Genomic DNA, 24,743 nt, shown 5'->3' on the forward strand with positions numbered 1-24,743 from the left:
TCGAACTTGATCTGTAACTTGTTATGACAAAGCAACGTACCAAATATAAAATGAATATCTGCAATAGCAGAGAAAAAGTGTGGAAAACTCGACTGATGGACGGAGCGCAAACCGAAAGTCCCCTTTGACTTCGTCGGTAGGGGACTAAAAATTGGAGCATATAATTATATAGAACGGAACCTTTACATTTAACTCCGTGTCTCACAATTAATATTTAACTATCACAATTTAACGTAGAGTGCAATTATACACTGTACAACCTCTGAATATGTTCTCTTATTCAAAACAATATAGATCGGTCAAATTTTGAAATATTCTTGAAAATTATTGATTTTAACTACGGATTGCTCCTTTTTTTTGATCAGGATATAGGGCTCACGGTGGGTGTGACTTGTCAACAGGGGATGTTTACTCCTCCTAGACACATGATCCCACCACTTGTACATGTATATCCACGGGTCCGTGTTTGCCCAACTCATAATTTTTCATTCTTTATAGGAAGTAAGAGATTTATCACTGTTCGTTATCTTCACCTTTCATCTAGCTAATATTCAATATTATGTCAATTGAAGTTTGATGAATATCAGATCAATAGTTCTTAAGAGTTGAACAACTGGTCTAGTATAAAGTAGAGAACCCCGTGAACCTTGACCCATTAATTATTAGGTTTTGTTATAAGTTTATTATCAGGTAGAAGTTCTTCTACATATCAATCGGGAAACAGCTGGTGTAAACGAAGTAGAAAACCTGTAATCTTTGACCTTTTAGTCTAAAAATCAGTAAAGTAATCCGTCCAATGAAGTTTGATGGTCAGCACTTTTAGAGTTACGTATCTAGTTCTAGGTAGGAATACTTTGGTATTCTTTATTGCATCTAAGTCGTAAACATGTAATAAACCCTAGAGAAAGATATATTCAAGATGCAAAGCGAGCGTCATAACCATTAGGCAAAAGGTTAGTGTCTTTCATGAAGACATTCAAAGCATACTATGGGGAGTCAAAATGAAGGCCAGTGGTTAGTTTAAAAATTGTCAACAAAAATTGAGTATAAATGTTATATTTCCACGGGGATTTCTTTATTTTTCGAACATGCGGGGTAAAATATAGGTATTTGGAATATATACATGTATCCATGGAATATCTTACTTGTGAATGGTGCATTATACGGGTCGTAAGCGGCCCACATCTGGGCAACAAAGAAAGGTCCCCAGCAAATCAAGAAGCACAACACGACGGTGAGAGTTAGGTATATGGTCTTCTTCTTGGATTTCGACGTATTGCGGTTGTGTGCTCGAGGATTCATCAGTAAATCGCCCTTTTTGTTGTTTACGTTTGTTTTTGTATTGAAAGAAACTCGAACCTGTTCTTTCGAAGATACACTTATGAAAACGACGTAGCAAATTCGTGAGTAAGCAAATGTGAGAATGAAAAATGGTATAACGTAAATAGACAGAAAGATCCACGTCGCGTAAGCCGGTATTTCCCAAGCTTCTCCATCACTCATGGTTTCCCAGCAGTCGTACTCTCCACTTCCGGGAGAAACTTCCATTTTCACAAACAATATCAGCTGCGGAATGGAGAAAAATAAGGACAGAATCCACGCCACGATAACCATGAAGTTGGCCCTGCGCTTTGTCCACGTATGGCTGGTGAGAGGATGGCAAATGCTGATATACCTGTCTAATGCCGTCACCACTAATACGTAAGATGACGCGTACATAGCTACCATCTGAAAATACTTCACCAATTTGCAAAGAATATTGTTTCCTTTGAAACGGTATGTAATGTCCCATATTAGTTGAGGGAGAATGTTAAAGAATGCCACAAAAATGTCTGCGACACACAGATGTACGATGAACCATTGCATTCGACTTAGTCTTTTTAATTTCCATCGAAACACTACAAGCACCGCGGCATTTCCAAAAATTGCAAGATAAAGAATGATCGCCTGCACAATGATTTCGATCTTTGCAAGGTCTTTCGAGTAGATAGATGGACTCGTCCCGTTGACAAGGGTAATATTCGATTCGTTATGATAATAAATGGTCTCCATCTATTTCATTGGTAAGGAACAATTTACCGCTGAGCTGATGTCTGATTTGGAGCTGCTTCTTTGTTACCTACAGGGGAAAAACACATTTTTAAAACTAATGACTAGAAATGAGAAATCAATATAAAACTTAACAAGAAAAACAAACTATTTGACGATCATCCTCCATTTATGGTTCCCAAATGACTGAAATGCAAACACCAATGATCTCTTAATCCAATAAATGCCCTCCCGGAGTACCAAACTGATTGTCTTACGGCCTAATGCATGTATTGTTTTGAATGTTTTGCGTATAATTTCGAGCTTGTTTGAAATAAAAGGACTGGACGCTACAAAGGAGGTATCTAGGTTTGGATTCGATTTTCTATTGTTGAAATGTGAACAACGACTTCATTAACCGCTTTGCATTGAGATGTAGACGGAACCCGACTTTTTACTCATTTCGTTGATCCTTTGCACTTAAAACAAAAATCCGATTTGCCATTGAATTGTATATTTTAATGCCAAGTAGGAATGCGATTTTTATTTCATAATGCACTGCTTATAGAAATATGTCCCAACACCGTGTCAGTAGGTTTGCGAACCTTCCATTCTATCACTGAAAGTAGACTGCTGTGATGTAATACATTAGGGCATTGTAATGATACAACGTAACGGGTCTTTTTGTACCGAGTTTGAATAATTTTTTGTATTTTGACTACCTATTTCTATCACGGAGAATCAATGCTTGATGTGGTAGTAACAGTTTTACATTTAGCAGATAGTATTGCTATTCTCGTATCATACAGTTGTGTTGTGGGGCGGTCTTGTTATAACACAAGACGATGAACAATCTTTTACGATCCCTCCCCTTACATGTTAGGCATTTTTAATTAAAGGGACTGATTCGCGATTTTCCCTAAAATTTTGTTTTTCACTTTTAATGATCAAACTTTACTGTCTTATGTGTTTTTAAAATATTTCACATAAAAATTAAGGTTATACATTATCACAGAAGGTCATTTTAGAGAGTTTATTATTTGTTTTGTAAACAAAGATTGTAGTGTTATTGTTTACGAAATTTTCAAAAGAAATGGATACGGATCTAAGTTTATTATATCTTTCAAATTTCAAGCATTCTTTGGGTAAAATATATCATCTAAAAGTTAAAATTTGTGTGTATGCAAAATTAAGATGCTTTATATTACAAATTTAACATTTCACTGATTTGTTTGTTTACATGAAAAGTCTCGAGTCTTTGTTTACATAACACAGATTAAGGCTAAAATACTGCTTTTATTCTTGCGTTAAGAGGGTAAAAAATTTGGCTGTCAACATTAGATCTTTTTTGAAGATCGATTTTGAAGTAAAATAGGGTATTTCCCATTTTCTATACTAGAAATTGTCTAGCACATACTTGATTCAAACCACGTACGAGTATATTAGTTATACCGTGTATTGATCTACATGTCTTAATTTATTCAGAGTACGGAGATGTACTGCACTCTACACTGCATACAGTAATCAAACATTTTTTGTAGTTTTATTGTTCTTGATAAATTTATTTGGGAGGGGGGGGGGTATAGCGTACACTGTCGTCGTGATGAATAGGGATGTGTGTGAAGGCAGTTTCCCCAACAAGATTGAAATGGAGCTTTATACAAGTGATAAGTCAGAAAGACACTGGATTTTAGAAACTCTCTCTCTCTCTCCCCCTCTCTCTCTCTCTGTCTCTCTCTCTCATGAAAGCGAAGATAACGAACAGTGATCAATCTCATAACTCCTATAATGTTAAACTTATATGGTACCAATTTTGATGCACCAGATGCGCATTTCGACAAATAATGTCTCTTCAGTGATGCTCAACCGAAATGTTTGAAATCCGAAAAACAAAATAGATAGTCGGGCAAACACGGACCCTTGGACACACCAGAAGTGGGATCAGGTGCCTAGGAGGAGTAAGCATCCACTGTCGACCGGTCACACCAGCCGTGGGTCCTATATCCTGATCAGGTAAACGGAGTTATTCGTAGTCAAAATCAGTGTGCCAAGAACGGCCTAACAATCGGTATGAAACACGTCAGACAGCATTTGACCCAATGATAGGTTGTATTGACGAACTAGATCGTTATAACAACAATGAAATTTGCGAAATGCTGACTTCAATCGAAACTGTTGAAACCCCTGAAACACCAACTTGTTTACCAGTAGCTTGCCTCGATTTAAAAACTTGACTATTCGCAGAACAAGCTCTTGCGTATCGAATCAGTTGAGAGATATAAACATCATATGGAGGTGATAATGGAATATTACTAATGAGTATTGTCATGAAAATACATGTGATTGTAAAACTCTACAATCCATTTTAATGGGTCATAAATCGATTTAGTGTAGTTGCATTCAGTCTCTGTTACTTGAAGAAAGAAAAAAAACCACAAATCATTCTACAAGCTTCAAAGGACAATGCTTTGATTGGATTCAACATTCAAGACAGGCAAGATGTCGGAAATTGAAATGACAGAATAAGCTACCATTTGTATGTGTTTAAATTCACTCCCAAACCGCACCTCGACAATCTGTTATAACAAAACCTCCACCCCGACAATCCGTTATAACAAAACCTCACCCCGACAATCTGTTATAACAAAACCTCACCCCGACAATCTGTTATAACAAAACCTCACCCCGACAATCTGTTATAGCAAAACCTCACCCCGACAATCTGTTATAACAAAACCTCACCCCGACAATCTCTTATAACAAAACCTCACCCCGACAATCTCTTACAACAAAACCTCACCCCGACAATATGTTATAACAAAATCTCACCCCAACATCTCTTATAACAAATCCTTACCTCGACAATCTCTTATAACGAAACCTCACCCCGACATCTCTTATAACAAAACCTCACCCCGACAATCTGTTATAACAAAACCTCACCCCGACAATCTGTTATAACAAAACCTCACCCCGACAATCTGTTATAACAAAACCTCACCCCGACAATCTGTTATAACAAAATCTCACCCCGACAATCTCTTATAACAAAACCTCACCCCGACAATCTCTTATAACAAAACCTCCACCCCGACAATCTCTTATAACAAAACCTCACCCCGACAATCTCTTATAACAAAACCACACCCCGACAATCTCTTACAACAAAACCTCACCCTGACAATCTATTATAACAAAACCTCACCCCGACAATCTCTTATAACAAAACCTCACCCGACAATCTGTTATAACAAAACCTCACCTCGACAATCTGTTATAACAAAACCTCCACCCCGACAATCTCTTATAACAAAACCTCCACCCCGACAATCTCTTATAACAAAACCTCACCCCGACAATCTGCTATAACAAAACCTCACCCCGACAATCTGTTATAGCAAAACGTCACCCGACAATCTGTTATAACAAAACCTAACCCGACAATTTGTTATAACAAAACCTCACCTCGACAATCTGTTATAACAAACCCCCACCCCGACAATCTGTTATAACAAAACCTCCACCCCGACAATGTGTTATAACAAAACCTAACCCGACAATCTGTTATAACAAAACCTCACCCCGACAATCTGTTATAACAAAACCTCATCCCGATAATCTCTTATAACAAAACCTCACCCCGACAATCTCTTATAACAAAACCTCACCCCGACAATCTGTTATAACAAAACCTCACCCCGACAATATATTATAACAAAACCTCACCCCGACAATCTCTTATAACAAAACCTCACCCGACAATCTGTTATAACAAAACCTCACCTCGACAATCTGTTATAACAAAACCTCCACCCCGACAATCTCTTATAACAAAACCTCCACCCCGACAATCTGTTATAACAAAACCTCACCCCGACAATCTCTTATAACAAAACCTCACCCCGACAATCTGTTATAGCAAAACGTCACCCGACAATCTGTTATAACAAAACCTCCACCCCGACAATCTGTTATAACAAAACCTCACCTCGACAATCTGTTATAACAAACCCCCACCCCGACAATCTGTTATAACAAAACCTCCACCCCGACAATGTGTTATAACAAAACCTAACCGACAATCTGTTATAACAAAACCTCACCCCGACAATCTGTTATAACAAAACCTCATCCCGATAATCTGTTATAACAAAACCTCACCCCGACAATCTCTTATAACAAAACCTCACCCCGACAACCTGTTATAACAAAACCTCACCTCGAAAATCTGTAATAACAAGAGATTCCACCCTCTCTCCATTTTGGAGCTCCAAGTTTGGAGGGCCCAGAGTCAGTATTTTACACCAAAACCAGTAAAAAGTTAATTATATTTATTCCTTGGTAAGACGGAAACCATCATTCATTAGTAATATGTGATGTGTTTGAATGGTAAGATGTATTTAACTACATTGTGTATGTATCAATATCATATTGAAAAAGTCTAATGCCTCATTATTCTGGATAGCGATTGGATTAGGTCTGTTGTTATGTTCTTCGTGAAAAGAAGCGTTACAAAGAAACGGATACGGAAATGTTCCTTCCTTCATTAATGCCGGTTCATACAGCAGACTGGTCGATTGTAAAGAATTTTCCCCTACCTCCCTGTGGCACGTGGGAGTAAAGTTCAGAGGTGTTTACACTCCGAACACGACCTTACACGTGATCGGTTAACTGTATGTTAACGCCTGAACAAAACATGTGCTTAACTATGTATGTACGTGTGTACATTTCAATCACCAATTGTGGCACCGGTATCAGGGGTCATATTGTAGACTAACAAGTGACTTCAGACCACCGGAGGATGCATGCGTCTTAAGTTCACTTAGAGTTACAATATACGCAGAAAATCTCGAGAAGAACAAGCACTTTTCTATACCTTCCTATCTCTAAAAACGTTTATATGGGGTTGAAGATGGAAATCTTTAAACTGATCCAAGCGGATTCTCCACGATAATTTTGTTTGAATATTAAAAGTTAAAGCTATAGTGTGCTTCTTTCCTGGCCCCAGAGGTCATGATGGGCACAGACTTCAAAGATGTTCTCATATTGCATAAACAAACAGTAATTTATTTCTCCTCAAGATGATTTTTATTCATATTTTTGTGAAACTCCAAACCTCTATTGTGGCCCCCATGGGTCATAGTTGGAAATAAATCGATTGATTGGTATTTTATCTTTTTTAACCATCATAAAATCAATTAATCGTGACCCCAAGGATCTGAACAAATTTGAATAAATTTATTATATAAAGACGCGTTCCAAGACACATCTCGGCTTTTCCGGAGATTCGTGCTCCCCCTTCGTATTTATTATCGTTCTTTCATTTGAATGCACTTAATGTTCTTTACCTAAGGAAGATTTGAGCCGGATTAGATTAATACTGGTTACGTGGTTATAGAATAGTCAAATGTTTGCAGGCAAACTATTGACACATTTTGATCAGGAAAGTGCACTTGAGCCAAAAGCTCAAGTTAGCTAATTGTTGCAAAAAGCTTAGACGTAGTTCAGAATGTCTATCGAATCTCTCAAATAAAATCCCAGAGAACATTCGAGAGCATAATCTAATTTTCTTGGGTTTGTTTTATTTGAATAAACAAGTCTAAAAGGGTGTATTTAATTTATCAATTCCTGACTTAGATGTAAATGCAAAATGAAACGGCCATTTTGTTTTGTTACCGATCGTTCAATTTCAGACTATATGTATATGCACAAATGACTGTCAATACGATTCCAGGCTCTCGTTTCATGAAAAGGATTTAATTTAAGACGTACGTAGACCAACTATCCAATTTACGCCAAAAAGTGGTCGGGCCTTAATTGCTCAGCATAAAGCAGCATAAATGTGGATGTACAATTATCTCTACTTCATTCCTTGAAAACTATGCAGGCAGTACTCATGCGCAGACGCCGATTGTTTCTTGTGGTGGAACTCTATACTTGTGTTTTTAATTTTAAGACTGTTTTAAGGTGATGTTTAAGCCACTGTATAACAAAATGTACCATTTTTCATCCATAACACATATTCTCTTTTGAGGTTATCTTAATTTTTAATAAAAATAGATAAAATCGTGAGTTCCTTCGACAACGCTAATATTAGACAGATAGTGGTTAGAAATTGAAAGCTTTAAATCATGTGGTTGTCCTCGTTTCTTTCACCCATACAAATATTTTAGTTACAAGTTTTCACTCCCATCATATGAAATAATAAATACAATGCGTGTATATCGGACATGTAACGTTTCACAACTATGTAGGTCTTTTTCATCATCGTTTTTATCATATATTTATTGAATGTAATACACTGTAAATTGAATGTTCACTACTTTATACACTAACCACAGTAAATTATCAATGTTTCACTCTAATCAAACTGCAGCTCTCGGGAAGTGGAGGAGGGGGGGGGGGGGGGGGGGATCACTGTACCGAAAAGCTCAATATGCGACTTTCGAGTTTATACAGTGTAGTTTTTTTTTCTTTTTGCTGCGCAGGACTGGGGTCTTATATCGGTGTATCAATGCATCGCCACCTCAAATGTTTTTGCACCAAAAGTCTGAAATATTCCCATTAGTGCACAAGCATACCTGTGAACATTCACTGAGGCTCCATGCAAAACTCGACACCCACAGTTTCTAATGATTGTGTTTGTTGTTTATCGTTACAATCAGTTCCAGTCAGTTAGAACCTCTTGGATTATTATTACAGTGTTTACCAGTCAGACAGAATCCCTTTGTTTATCGATACAGTGTTTACTCGTCAGATAGAATCCCTTTGTTTATCGATACAGTGTTTACTCGTCAGACAGAATCCCTTTGTTTATCGATACAGTGTTTACTCGTCAGATAGAATCCCTTTGTTTATCGATACAGTGTTTACTCGTCAGATAGAATCCCTTTGTTTATCGATACAGTGTTTACTCGTCAGACAGAATCCCTTTGTTTATCGATACAGTGTTTACTCGTCAGACAGAATCCCTTTGTTTATCGATACAGTGTTTACTCGTCAGATAGAATCCCTTTGTTTATCGATACAGTGTTTACTCGTCAGATAGAATCCCTTTGTTTATCGATACAGTGTTTACTCGTCAGATAGAATCCCTTTGTTTATCGATACAGTGTTTACTCGTCAGATAGAATCCCTTTGATTATTGTAACATTATTTACCAGTCAGACAGAATCCCTTTGATTATTGTAACATTATTTACCAGTCAGATAGAACCCTTTGATTATTGTAACATTATTTACCAGTCAGACAGAATCCCTTTGATTATTGTAACATTATTTACCAGTCAGATAGAACCCTTTGATTATTTTTACAGTATCTACTCGTCAGATAGAACCCTTTGTTTATCGACACAGTGTTTACTCGGAATTCCAATACTAGGTAAGTATTCGGTTTTCGTTTCTCATAAACTCGAATATTAAACAATGTAATATTTCTCTAAACGTAAAATAAGCTGTAATATTTATCTAAACGTAAAAAAGCTGTAATATTTCTTTAAACGTAAAATAAGCTCTCGGGTGTTAAAAGCAATTCTGCTTTGGTAACAGGGTTTAGGCTGGTCCCCGCCACAGGTATGATTTGATAGCAAAGTGTTATTTAAACGGAGTGGCGGGGATGAGCATCATCATGTTACAAGAGATTCAACAGTCTCGTTTAAAAATCAGCATTTCTTAAACTGTATGGTCGTTATAATGATCTTGCATGTATTTACAGCCTGTTGTTACATGTAGGTTTAATTATGTCTGACATGTTTCATACCAATTATTAGTCCATTTTTCATATACAGATTTTGACTATTATCCCGTTTACTTGATCAAGATAGAGGACTCGTGGCGGGTAGGATCGCTCAACAGAGGATGGTTACTCCTCCTAGGCACCTGATCCCACCTCTCAAGTGACCAGGGGTCCGAATTTGTCCTACTTTAAGTGTTTATTCTTTATGAGATTTAAAGGTGATCACTGTTCGTTGCCTTCACTTTTAATTAATGAAAACTGTGATCCAAACCTGTTTAAACAATTTGTTTATAACCGAACTAGAATTATTTCATCTAAATATTTAATCAGAAATATTTTTGAGGAAACTAGTTCATATAGTAAGTATTGTTTATAGATAGAGGGAACAAATGTTGAAACATACAAGTATGGAAATCAATGTGGTTCTATTTCACTGTCAATCTAGCATGGCTACCTCAACAAACGAAATTATTTGATGCTCCGAGTTTTCAGTTTGCATTGGGTGTTTAATGCATGTTTAAAGGTGCGTGTGACCGCACGTGTAGCGGGAAGACATATTAGGAATTCTTTTAGACTGCGATGCAAGAATAAAGAATACAGCGATATAAGGCCTCTATGATACGTAATAAAAAAACCCGCTGTAAATGAAAGTTTGGCATAATCATGTTATTTGATTCGCAGATCTTTAATATACAGTTTATTCCGTCTCCCCCACCACCACCCTACAAGGTTGTTTTAATTTCCCCCACCACCAACTTACAAGGTTGTTTTAATTTATACTTATTTCACCTGTGCCATATGCAAATGTTTGAAATTTGCATATTCCTATAGTAATTTAACGGAATAAACCAAATTTAAAGAGCAAATAACTCTTACACTTTATCGCGAATCAAATAACATGATAATGCCGAAAGTTTTTATAAGCGGTGGAGCTGTTCTCTTAGAGGTGTAGTTCTATAGCTAGTCCATCTAGAGACTATAGAAACGACTGCTAGATGTAGAATAACTACAACAGTCCTGCGCAAACTAATCTATACTAGTCCAGACAAAAATTTAGTATTGAAATAATGGCATAATTCCTGGACTTGGAGAGCAAATGTATTATCCTTTAGATGTAAGACTGTCCTCACGGCAGAAACGTGGTGTCATCGGAAATGGAGTCCCCTGAACTGTTGTCAGAAATTTATTAAGTTCCCTTCTGTATCGCGTGATTGCCGCAGAAGTATTCTCTAGATTAATGTGTAGACAAAGCAGAAACGCTACTTTCAAATTTTTTATTGTGGAATGTAAGATGTATATACATTTAAGAAATGTGTCCTGTTTGAGAATATTTCAAGCAGTGGTGGATCCTGGATTTGACTGAAGAAGGGGGGATGCTGATATTTACATACAATTATTTGTCTAGTCAAACAACGTGCATTTAATAATTATTGAGAAATCTGAAATATTAACGATCTCTTTGATAGATCCTTCTACTACAAAAATAGACTCCGTATCCATTCTGAATGAAATCAACCAGCCATGAATTGACTGATGTTTATATTCTACTAAACATAAAACATATAAAAATTTCATGTTCCGGTCAATTCTTTAAAGCAGTCATTTTTCTAACATATATCACCATATCGAAAGTGCGAATCGGAAATCTTCATTTTAACATGAACCACGATTAAGATTGTGGAATAGCAAATTAGATTATCAGTCATGAAATTGTCATTAATTACAAATGCCATGACAAATGAAGGGACATTGTGTCACAGTAAATGGATATGAAGAAAATCCATGAATTTTCTAGTGTAATTTATAAGTTATTATTGTAGAATTATCTATCGATTCAGTTTTTACATTTTTTAACAAAGTTAGACGCGAGTCATTTTTATCATACACCGTATATATATGTATTCCGATTGTGCGATTCGTTTTTACCACTTGTTGATATAACAAATTTAAGTCATATCAACCATCTCTGTTGACTTATTGCGACCAAGCTTTTCTGTCTATTGTACGTAATTAACTTATTGAACGACTTCTATTCAAAAATTGACAATTATACTTGCTTGTCAGAAACTCCAGATTTAAGGACGGAATGACGGGTATACCCACCATTGGTGGGTGAGAAAGATTTTTAAAAATGTATTCCTTTATACCCAATTTCGACAGCCGGGAATTTTCTGGAATGTCTCCGAAAAGGAAATGGAGGGGGGATATGAAATTATACTAGGGTTCGGTCGTACAAAGTCATAGCGCAGGGGTTACCCTGAAGAAAAGTCTGCACGAGGGACATTTCAGAATTTATATCTGAACCCAATTTTCCCGGGGGGTTTCACATTTGACTTTTACCCACCCGGTCGCGGTTACAATGTCGGACATCGTGACCGTGCATATGAGCCCCCCACCCCCACCCCCACATCGTACCTGGACTGAAGAAGTAAAGAGAATAGGTAGTGAGTGCTCCTTAACATTTACAAGTGAGATTGGCGAGTCTTTCTTGTGAAATCTTTAAAAACCGAGGTCTTGTGTCACGGTAAGACAGAGAGCCATTTATGGCACACGGCACCTCATCTGCAGCTGGTACCAGAACAATTTCTGATGGGACCTAAATCTGATACCCAATTTCTACATATGCCACCAACCTTTGAACTTATAACGACCAAAGTAAATTTGGAAGGTATTGTAATTCGAGGGGATGGGGTGAAATTGACGGTCCACGTTGAAGAGGTCTTTCAAAACCCACTCCTGGGGCCCGGCATTGGGTAACTTATTATTTACACTGTGTCTGTATATAGGATTTGTAAATTCACAAGTTCTTCAATGTCAGGAATATTTTTATTTATATATTGGTGCGGTTTGACCGTTTTCCAGTCAGCTGTAAGCAAATTTTACGGTATTGGGCAATATTAATCACAATGTGATGAAGGAATTGATTGATTAAAAATTGTCTTGGAGGGTAGACGGACACAACACATGAACTGGGTGCAAAGTTATCATGAACATCGACACCTCTAATCAAAGTCTGACATTCATAGATGATAGCCTAAGCTCTGTGGCTGGCTATGCTTGGAAACGTTTAGAAATCAGCTTTACTCTTATACATTAAGCTAACGAACTACATGAAGCATGATTTCCATAAACTAGGAAGCATTAAGCATCATACACAATGTCTATATGACCTTCTCCGTATCATAAGGTCAAGGGAATGGAACAGCGAGTACATAGAACATGATGTAAATGTACACGAACTAAAAGATAGACTGGAGGAAAAACAGTCAATATTGTACGATGGTTGACGTGATGATTGTATGAAGAATTATATTCAATAAAAACGTATGGCTACGGGCTAAAGAAAAGTCAGACGAAATTATTGTACTATTTCACAAACCGCCAAGTTCGTAGCTCTCTAAATACTGAAAAATTCCGGACTATCAGAATTCCTTAATGGTACAGTGTGGTGGGGTACCGGTACCGCCAGAAGTTTCCCCCCTGCTTTTCTCTCCTTTGCATTTTCATAATCTATAATCGACACTACTAATCGAGCGGCTGATGGCAATTGGTTGTGATCGTTCGTAGTTCGCAAAAACTGGAAGATTAATCGCATGTCGCACTATTACCTCAACAACCGGATGATCAATCGCATGAATCACGACCACCTTTACCTGCTTTGCGATTTACTTTCACTAACTACACTATCAGGTGAAACATCAATTCTACTATCATCAACCACCACCCTACTATTTTTAACCATCAATTCTACTATGATCATCAATCATTAATTCTACTATCACCAACCATTAATTCTACTATCATCAACCACCAATACTATCATCAACCATTAATTCTACTATCATAAACCATCAATTCTATCATCAACCATTAATTCTACTATCATCAACCACCAATTCTATCATCAGCCATTAATTTTACTATCATCAACCATTAATTCTACTATCATCAACCACCACCCTACTATTTTCAACCATCAATTCTACTATCACCAACCATTAATTCTACTATCATCAACCATCAATACTATCACCAACCATTAATTCTACTATCATCAACCACCAATCCAATACTATCATCAACCATCAATCCTACTATCATCAACCACCAATACTATTATTATCAACCACAAGTTGTACTATCATCAACCACCAATTATACTATCATCAATTCCCGTGGGGATCAGGGTTAGAATAGGTCCTCAGTACCCATTGCTTGTCGTAAGAGGCGACTAAATGGGGCGGTCCTTCTGATGAGACCAAACAAACCGAGGTCCTGTGTCACAACAGGTGTGGCCCGATAAAGGTCTCTCCCTGCTCAAAGGCATAGGCCTAAATTTTGTAGCCCTTCGCCGATAGTGATGACATCTCCAAATGAGTGAAATATTCTCAAGAGAGAGACGTTAAGCAATATACTATCAACCAACCACCAGTCCTATCATTAACCATAGGTCCTATCATCAACCATAGGTCCTATAATCAACCATAGGGCATATCATCAACCATAGGGCATATCATCAACCATAGGTCCTATTATCAATCACAAGTCTTACTGTCATCAACCACCATTCCTTCTATCGTCAACTACAAAATGTACTCTTAATCACAGCTTGCAATTTTAATACAAGCATTGTCGATTGATCTTAACTTAACAAAATCCTCACCAATTGCTCCATTGAGTGAGACTCTAGCTAAACGCTGTCAGTCACCTGAAGATCGTCATGAACAGTTAGCGCTCACCTACAATCGATCAAACTGTTATTTAACAACACGCCACCCAGAAACAACACCTACAGCGGATAATCATAGCAAAATACGACGCCGTTATTGTTCTCCCGAATCGTTAGACTATTGATTGGAGGGGCCATTTTTGCTTGATCCTTGGACTACGACTCTGATCCCCCGCTCATCTATGTACACATCTGTTATTTTTCTGTCTGGTTTTCTTTTCACATTTCTTCGATAAATAAACAAAATGTGAATACCACAGACAATTTGAAAAGGCACTTCAGCACATCAGGCCAATATCCATCAAATGCTCTACGGTGGCGGCTTTAGAGGAAACCCAGCCCCTCCTCCTTCCCCTTTTGAAATACACATACATGTATATTTTTTCCATTATGAAATGCTGCAATTTTATTTTCGAAATACTGATACAAATTCACTACTTTTTTTCATGTTACATATTTTCTGGAAACAAACACCTGGATTAGGGCTGAAGTGATTACATGTAAGAGTCAGTTTGATTAGGTTTGATCTCAATTCAGAACAGCATTATTCCCCCCCCCCCCCCCCGAATCGAATGGCAAGAATAAAGATCGATGGACGGAAAATTTCGGTGCACTGCACATCCCTGTCCGGAATCCACCGATAAGGATAGGATTGTTTTTGAAAATTCCCGAATCCTCCACTGGCTTATATCATTTCACCTCTCTCACTCTTCCTCTTCAAAGCTGGAACTTTCGAGTAGTTTGGTTCGATATTTTGTTTTCATCTGTTGACAGATTTTATTCGCTTTGTTTTTATAAACAGGAGGTTCATCTACCTTAACGCTCACCCGTGTATCGTAATGAGAATTAGCAGATGTGGCACGATAAAGAAACCTCACTGCTCAAAGGCCATAAGTGCCGAGCATACGCCTAAATTTGCAGCCCTTCACCAGCAACGGTGACGTCTCCATATGAGTGAAATATTCTCGAAAGGGACGTTAAACAATATTCAATCAATCAATCCTATAGATGTAATTAGTACATTTGTCAATCTCTAGCTGAAGGACAGTTTTAATATAGGTTTTAGATAACAAATGTAAGGCCTCCCGGTTACGAATCGAACCCCTTAACTACCGAGTCTTGTGGATAATGTAGAAAAAGTAAATAAAACATTAATTTTCATGAATTTAATGCAAAGCAATATGTCAATATATTGCGCGTAGAATTGTATATTTAGAACCACATTCGACAACTGAATTAGTTTAATCTTTTGACATGATTGGATTAGTTAAATCTTTTGACATGATTGGATTAATAGCAAACCATACTGGCACAATAGAGAGAATTCGCGCATTTAGTTGAAATGGTAGAGGTTTCATTAGTAAAATGATATTTTGTGGATTTGCTTTCTATGAAGTATAAAAATGTTCTTAAAGAATAGAAAAATATACTGGTAAGCTTATTAGTGTAAATATGATACGGTGTTGTAAATCAAATAAGGAAAACGAAATACTAGGATGAAAGAATTATTCGCCATGTTCATATTGACAAATGGTGTTGCGTTTCCACACGGAGTGTACATTGGTGTAGACGAATCAGACACACCTTCAAGCCTCGGTCACGTTGTCGGGGTATTTATGCTATGATTACCCACCAATACGGAACTTTCGGGATATGCCGGAACGACCGATTATATTTGACGTTTATACACCACGGTCACGTGATAATAACCAATTGTAGGGCAAAGTTGATATCGATACATATGGTGTTTCGCTAACAGACGGTCCGTAAAGAGCTATGCGCAGTCCCACGATGACGATCCAAGTCATTATTGGTGCTTAGTACCTGGGCGTAAATTAGATGGAAGGGAAAAGGCGCATTTAGACGCGTACCATTGGATGCAAGGCGTGAAGTTTTACCGATATCCTCAAGATATTCCCTAGATTTATTTCCCGCGCCGACTCGCATAATTTAATCAATTGTATTTTCCTATACAATGGTTGTAGTGATTCCTTTCTTTCAAAGATAGCATTTAAATGCAGGAAATTGATAGCAATTGAAATATTCCATGTTTGTTTACTTTGTTGTTATTGTAATCCGGAAGTGACATGCCCTACAATTACGTTCAACGCGCGATAAAAGTCAGAGTGGATCCGTATCTCGAAAGTCCCGTATTAAGAAGAGCTCAAAATCGCCGTTATCCACCACACCAACCTCGCGATTTTTTCGGTAGAGGGTGGAATGCTTGAGTTTCGTACGATTTGGGTTCAGTGTCCATTTAACAATTTTACGAACACATTCCGATATTTCTACGATTATATACGATACCACTTATCACGATGTCCTTACGAATGACTACGAAATAGTATGATTCATACTAACAGGGTAATGACACGAATTGTGACAAGTTAATACGATACATGCTCTCTCTCTCTCTCTCTCTCTCTCTCTCTCTCTCTCCCATATGTATATAGGGTGATCATGACACTAACAACTGTGCAGGGAATTCGATTGATGCAATATGTGGGAGAATAGAATATTACAGAAAATGAAATGACGAGGCGATTGCCCCGCTATTATAGAACGACCGTCCACGGAGGAAGACAAGGAGAAGATAAGACCACCAATCAGAGGTTCTAAATATGGATATTTAGAACGGCTGATGAAAGAACCTGAAAACGAGGATGAAATACTCTAAAGTTTCTTTTGAGTGGATCCAGATATGTTTAGAAATTTTATAGATAGACTGAACGTCAGATTACGAAAACAAGACACAGTGGTCCGTGTTTGTCCAACTATCTATTTGTATTGCTTATAGGAGTTATGAGATTGATCACTGTTCATTGTCTTCACCTTTCATGGTTTCGAAAGTCTTTGGTACCTGGATTAAAGTTGGTCATTACACTCCGATACTTAGCAATAGGGGAGTTATACAAGAGTCTGATATATGGGTTTCCATATGATACGATGCCATTGCTGGTTCGTGAAGAGTTTGAAACCATACTAGTGGACTGTGCTGATGAATAGCTTGTCAAACTACAACAGATATGTAAAAATAGATCACTGAGCAGCTCAGAGTTACCTTGACCATGTTCTCGTTGTTACCTTCATTATGTTCGTGATGAAACCTTGACCTTCGATTTGGTGGACCTTGACCTTGCTGGTTGTTTAGATGGGGAATATATGGCTATGGGTTGCCTTCAAAATGGAAGTTCACTTTATTACAGATAGAAAGGGTTTCACTCCATCATTCCCATGGGGCTTGTTGATGCTGATTATAAATTTATATGAGTTGCTGTAGGTGGGAACGGTTTTGCATCTTATGCTACTGCATTTAAAAATTCGGAATGAAAAGCTTTCATTGAAAATCAAAATAAAAGGATTTTCAGAAGCCGCCCTCCATCCGTCTGATAGCAGATATCGGAGTAGACGCATAGTAGAGAAAGCTTTTGGAATACTCGTCAACAGTTTTAAGTTTTATGCGCTAAGAACCAGAAACTGTTTTATCTATAGTGTGAGCAAGTTCTTGGATTCATAATTTGATGAGATTGAGATTTACAACTCTTCAGATTTGACAGAAAGACATAAATCATTACGTGTTTCTGGGAGCTTAAAGAGCATACACTAACCTGAGAGATCTGAACAACATTGTAGGACGCATTCGAGTAACTAAGACACGGGTTATACTGGAAACACTACTACAATTCAACCATAGGGGGCGGGTCCATGGCAACATGATATAATGACTATGTATGTAAATTTTGATTACTGTCTGTATTGATTATGTTAATGATGACTGCTTAATGTCTATATTGTAAATAAAATAGATAGATCTGGATATTATTTGGATAAACGTGAAATATTTTAAATAAAACACAGAGGTCATAAACGTGAAACAAACATAAACAAAAATTCTTTCCTTCTTTTTTATTTTGTTGCATTTTGATTTTGACTGGGTTTGTTAACTCTTATAGTTGTATACGTTTAAATCGAACAAACTCGTAGTTCAATCGCACGATATCTGTGCTGTACTCGCCATTAATCCCGTATTTTCGCCTGAAAATCGTGAACAGGACATTCGCTATAACTCGTATGACATTCGGTGTAATTCGTATGGCACTAGTAGTGTCGCAAGTTCTAAGAAATTCCACGATAGTCACATGGATGTCAAAGATTTATGTGTATGAGTGCAGTGCGAGTGAGTCAACGAATGACTGGTCACGATTATTTTGAACAAACTATAAACAGGTATTCAAATCAATCGTCGCGTTTGGTGATTTGCTACGATAATCGGTATCCTACAGCTATTTCCACGATGAACCCCGAATTGCTGCGACATAATTATGTACATGTAGCTCTAGACAGAGTCTTTAGTAACGCGAGTTCTAGAGTACATGTACTTGCGTTCAAGACTTACATGTAAGACACAAATTTTACATCAATAAAGAAAACTTCAACAAAATATTTTTTTCCTTAGACAAAATCGTAATGAAGTTTGAAAGTCACCGTAATAATCACTAGATACATGTAGTAGTTTTCCTCAATCAGAACATTAGTTACAATCAAGGTCCAGTGTATATCAATACATGTTTTCCTTTCACTTTCGCCTACCTTGCAACGTTGACGTATGTGACAATTTTCGAGTTGGCATTAATGAGGTATCCGTACTTACACTTTGCAGATACATTCATCATGGTTGTGCAATTACAGAAGAAATAACTGCAGATGTCTACTTGGAAACCGTTAATATTGTTACACTGTGATATGGCTTTCGAAGTGCTAGGCTTATGCCTACAAAGGCTCTGTTGATTTCCCGCCTTAACAACGTAAATTTTTACAGTGTATGAAGTAGCGAAACCATACATTAATAAGCTATCAAGCATTACTAGACGTCTCCATATGAGTGAAATATTCTCGAGAGGGACGTTAAACAATATATCATACAATCAGGCATTTCTTAACTGGGGTTCATTTATTAAAGATCGATACGTGCAAACGTATATGTATAAAGGTCTTAATATGTGTGGAAAAATTCCATATTGTGACATATAATACAAAGAATGAAAATATGCAACACATCATAGCAAAGTAAATAAATTGTTTCTACGCCCCATTCTAAAATCTTTGATATAGAGTCGTCACCAGCTTTAGGTCAAGTGCCACAAATTTTGATCTACATGTACTGAGATGCTCAAGGCCGACACATTTAAGAATTGGCAACAATTTAGAATTGGCAACAGTTGGAAGAATATGACAAATACATTGGGTGTCATGCTAAAATGTGAAATTAAGTTTGATATTAACAATCCATAAGGCCTCACAGATCGGTACCGATTATAAAATGTAAACCTAGCCTTACTATGATTTATAAAATTCCCCAGTGACTAAAAATCGGGAGTATCTAATATCGTTTTACCTCCGTCCAATTGTCTCACGCAAGGTGCTAAGCTTGTACGCCTAACACCTAGCGTATTTAAGATAGAGTTTATATTATGCAGAATGTCAGTACATGCACTAAAGTTGTTAATATATTCCGGATTTTGGTTTTTTACAGATTTTCAACACATGACAGGCTACTCACTTCGCTATTTTTTTGTTGTTGGTAGAATTGTGATTTTGTGGTTAGATACTCCTTAATTTTCAAACGCAGGATGTCAGTATATTTAATAGAGTTGTGCATATGATAGAATTTTTTATTTTCTGCAATTTTCCCGCAGAGGAGAGGCTGTTAATTTTTCTTATGTATGTAACACACAATGGTTTGTGACTAAATCCCCTTCTGCCTTTCCCAGCTAGAACTACTATTACATGGATATTGATATTGAGCAGAATGTCACACGATACTTTCAGGATTTATATTTCCACTGACATTGCAAAATGGATTGAAGGGACATCAAATGTCTCTTTCAGGCACAAGCTTATGAAGTTGTACTCCAACATCACAATGTATTGAACATTTATTCAAGCCTACCGGGAGGGCATCATCTATTTAGTTAAGTCTTCAGAATGTGAAATCATATTTTGTCTTCTTTCCCCAGACACCCCCCCCCCTTTACATGTTGAATGGAGCTGATATGATCTGGGATGCAATACACCAAGTCTCCAACAGTCAGAAATCAAAGGTTGTAATCTGGATATAAATGCATGATTTACCTATCTTCAGATGGGCGTGGCACGGAGATAAAGCCGGATGCCGTTAATATTGAGTCCAATATTTCACATGATTTCCTTTCAAAATGCCCAAAGTATATTATCACGTGCATCGTTCTAAATTGGCGTGTTTTGTATGGGGACATGTATTGGGGACATTTATTCAAGGTTTTGTATTGAGGACATTTATTTAAGGTTTTGCATTCGGGGCATTTAGTTAAGATTTTGCATTGGGAACATCTATTTAAGGTTTTGAATTAGGAACATCTATTTAAGGTTTTGAATTAGGAACATCTATTTAAGGTTTTGTACTGCGGACATTTATTCAAGGTTTTGTATTGAGGACATTTATTTAAGGTTTTGTATTGGAGACATTTATTTCAGGTTTTATACTAAGAACATTTATTCAAGGTTTTGTATTGAGAACATTTATTTAAGGTTTTGTACCGAGGACATTTTTAAGGTTTTGTTTTGAGGACATTTATCTAAGGTTTTGTATCGTGAACATTTATTTAAGGTTTTGTTTTGAGGACATTTATCTAAGGTTTTGTATTGTGAACATTGATTTAAGGTTTTTGTATAAAGGAAAACAATTCCTGAGATTATAACAAATCATTTTGTTACGATATATACACAGTGCCTATTTCTACCCTCTTTTGTAATGAATTAAGCATTATAAAATACTGCATTGTGCTATTTCATATTCTCCGATGTTCAAATTAAAGCAAAATTCAACAAAAAAGTAGCTCGTAACCATGCAATGATATAGATATGTTCATACATATGTATCCCTTAAAAATAGCTTGATGTGGAAAGATATAGTATAGGGTGATTTGATTTCTTCTTTCTGTGGGAAAATATTGAATTGTCTGTTTTCTTGTACAACAGAGAATTAAAATTACAGATTAAAGTATAAGAGACACAATGCATATGTATATTAGTAATCATATTGCATCCGTAATTATCTAAATCAGTATATTTCAGGATTTTCTTAATCGTATCATTTTGATTTCGTGGATTATGAAAACCTGTCTTGTAGATGCCTATGTTGTTTGTTTTACAAATGGGATACAACACAATTTGACTCAATTTGAAAGAACAATGTAAATGATTTGCAATCTTGGCTGTGGATTTTAGTATGCCTGATACATGTATGTCATAAAGAGTCTCCATAAATTAATAGAATTATGTGGATATCACGCTTACCCACAGGGAATGAGAAAGGGGTGTTTGTAAAACAGGATAAAAATCTACACTGGTTTACAAAAAACAAATTAGTTAAATTTCATTCTTTTTGATAATGTGTAAAATTAATATTTTAAGAAATTGTTTGGACGTTAAATCATTGCTTTTTTTTGTTTTTGTTAGCTATAACAACATTTTACTTTACATTAGTGTTAATATTTTCCCCAAGGTAACATACAGGGAAAATTATAAATAATATATTTATCAATTGCCCTTTTCTCTTTCAATTAATAAATGGTAAAACTCCTTACCTGCACACGTGAATACTTCCTCCCGAAAGATGATTAACGAATCTTACTATAGATATTGAATTTTCTCTCCTTTACCGCCAATGATATCTAAGAAACCTGCCAATACGCGGGCTGAGTGCCATTTTATATATTGCAGCATCTCTCCATTGATCGATGATGGGCGACCAGGATTTCTGGGAGCGTTGGTGTACACTGCGCACTGATAACGTTTTTACTCTATAGCGAACGATGTGTTACGTTTAATAAAACATATCCATTGAATAACAAAATTAATGAACTCTTCTTAGCATTTCTTCTGCCCCATTGATATCTTGATAAGATATTAATGCTGTGCTGATGCATTCGATTTCAACAACTGAAGAAAAAGCAGAGCCGGCTTTAAGACGTGATGCCTCAGGACAGACCTTGATCCTGTCGGGACAGACACTGGTCCTCTCAGGACAGACTTTGACTCTATAGGGGCAGACTTTGGTCCTTTTGGGACAAGCATTAGTCCTTTCAGGGCAGATATTAGTCCGGTCAGGGCAGCACTTGATCGTGCTGGGGCAGATCTTATAGTCTTCTTAGATGATTGTATATTGTTTAACGTCCCGCTTGAAAATATTTCACTTATATGGAGACGTCACCATTGCCGGTGAAGGACTGTAAAATTTAGACCTATGCACGGCGCTTACGGCCTTTGAGCAGGGAGGGATCTTTATCGTGCCACACCGGCTGTGACACGGGGCCTCGGTTTTTAGCGGTTTCATCCGAAGGACCGTCCCATTTAGTTGCATCTTACGACAAGCAAGGGATACTGAGGACCTATTCTAACCCGGATCTCCACGGGATAGTCTTCTTAGTCAAGGCAGACAATAGTCATGTCAAGGCAGACAGTAATCCTGCCAGGACAGACATTAATCTTTTCAGGGCAAACCTAAGTCATCGATCCTCGTGTGATGTCATAGGTTTTTGCAAAAGTCCTAATAAATCAAACTTTGCACATGATAGAAATATATCTTTTGGAGGAATTTTATTCACTGGATATAATAAAAAATCTGGTAAACTATTATTACTGAAAAAGTTTATATTTTTCATAGATAATCAATTATTTATGATTTTAAAAATGTTGTCAAGGGCAATAACTCCTATGATTGAATTTCCTCTACTGGATGTCTATTATACATTGGTTTCCCTAATGTCCACAATTAACCTATACATATTTATGAATTAGCAGTTTTTAAAAACTTTTGATATTTAAATTTTGTCATTTCAACAAGTTTTTATCTATTTTTATTATTCTGTTTAACGAAAATGAGTGATTTTCTGATGTTGATGTATGCTTCTGTTTTTGTATGTCTGACATCTTTACAAAGGCGGTAACATATACATTTTCTTTGGTTATTAATTAAATTAAACTATATTGATTGGAAATTGATAAAGTTTTTCCACTTTTAACTATTAATATTGATAAGTCACATGAGGATGGAGCTACCTTAATCCTGCCCGGGCAGATATTAGTTTAAACAACTGTGAACATTCTTCACACATAGTGAATCAATGCTTCCATGAGACTTGCTTACAAATGCCAAAATGAAGCCACTTTCTCTCCAAGTCGTTTTTAGAGTCTTCGGTAAATTGTTTTGTATTTCTGTGTATCATTATATCCTCTACAGGAAACATTATGTATTCTGAAAAAAAGTTCAGCTGTTTGAAACGACTTCTTGATTTCTACTGACTTTTACTTCTTTCTAGATGGAATTGAAACAATCCTAGATTAAATTGAAACAAAATCAAACGGTTTTGTATCAGTTTTTCGTTTTTAGCGAGCCATTAAATATTTTGAGGTCTGTCTGGAAGCGTAAATGCCGTAAATATTTATTGAGAATCTGGATTCACTCAAGATCTGAACACTCCAAACTTCCAGTCTGTGGCAGCATTATGATGCCTTCAACACTGCGATGGAAAAAAAAACCCCAGGTAGTATTTATGTCTAGATCACCGTCAACAAATACTGCTGGAAGTCATTGGATAGCTTCTCAGTAGTTTCTCTAACAGTTTGTCATATCTTTGGATATGTTAACCTCGTGTTCAGGAACGTGGCGTGGAAAAGTCCAAATCAACAACTGAAATTACTGCGTCATTCAGGGTTACATAAATGTGTCTCGCAAAGTTTTTATTGTCATTTGCTAAAGATACATGTAACATTTTTTTCTTATGTCAAATTAAGGCTTTGTTCAAATCCTGTTGCATTTTTAAAAAGAAAAATTGGAACAGCGTCTAAAGAGAACAATATGTCTCATTAACGTCTGCTACATGTAATCATTGTCATAATAAACTACAAACCTCTTCCTCATTCTCTCGTCTCCTTATTCCAATCCGCTGGTAGATCATATTACCCCCCTATGGATTCGATCTAATGACCTTTCCTAGGACACCGCTTTCCCACTGTGAGCGGTAATTTTTGCTGGTGTCTCGGATATTGAATGCCTGGTGGACTGGTTCAGCGTTGTTCGTGGTATTCCTTTGAAGTTTCAGAATTCTGTACAAGTCTCCCGAGGTGCAGTGCACCTACATACTGAATACCAGGCAGCTCGGCCCGTCTTACTAATGTCTAACAACATTTTCCTCCTAACCGTGCACAGACT

At 36.9% G+C, this 24,743-nt stretch overlaps 1 protein-coding gene across 1 annotated transcript in view; it reads right to left on the reverse strand.

The window, feature by feature from the left end:
* Positions 1–22,306, reverse strand: part of LOC125681748 (annetocin receptor-like) — a 30,194-nt gene extending 7,888 nt beyond the window's left edge. Inside the window, exons 1-2 of the mRNA XM_048921948.2 lie at positions 22,117–22,306; positions 1,146–2,119 (exon numbers count right to left, since the gene is read on the reverse strand). Coding sequence (XP_048777905.1) covers positions 1,146–2,052 — 907 coding nt within the window. The 5' untranslated portion in view covers positions 2,053–2,119; positions 22,117–22,306. The remainder of the gene's footprint in view (positions 1–1,145; positions 2,120–22,116) is intronic.
* Positions 22,307–24,743: the final 2,437 nt, after the last annotated feature.

The sequence above is a fragment of the Ostrea edulis genome, chromosome 2 (assembly GCF_947568905.1).
Source record: "Ostrea edulis chromosome 2, xbOstEdul1.1, whole genome shotgun sequence".
Classification (NCBI taxonomy): domain Eukaryota; kingdom Metazoa; phylum Mollusca; class Bivalvia; order Ostreida; family Ostreidae; genus Ostrea; species Ostrea edulis.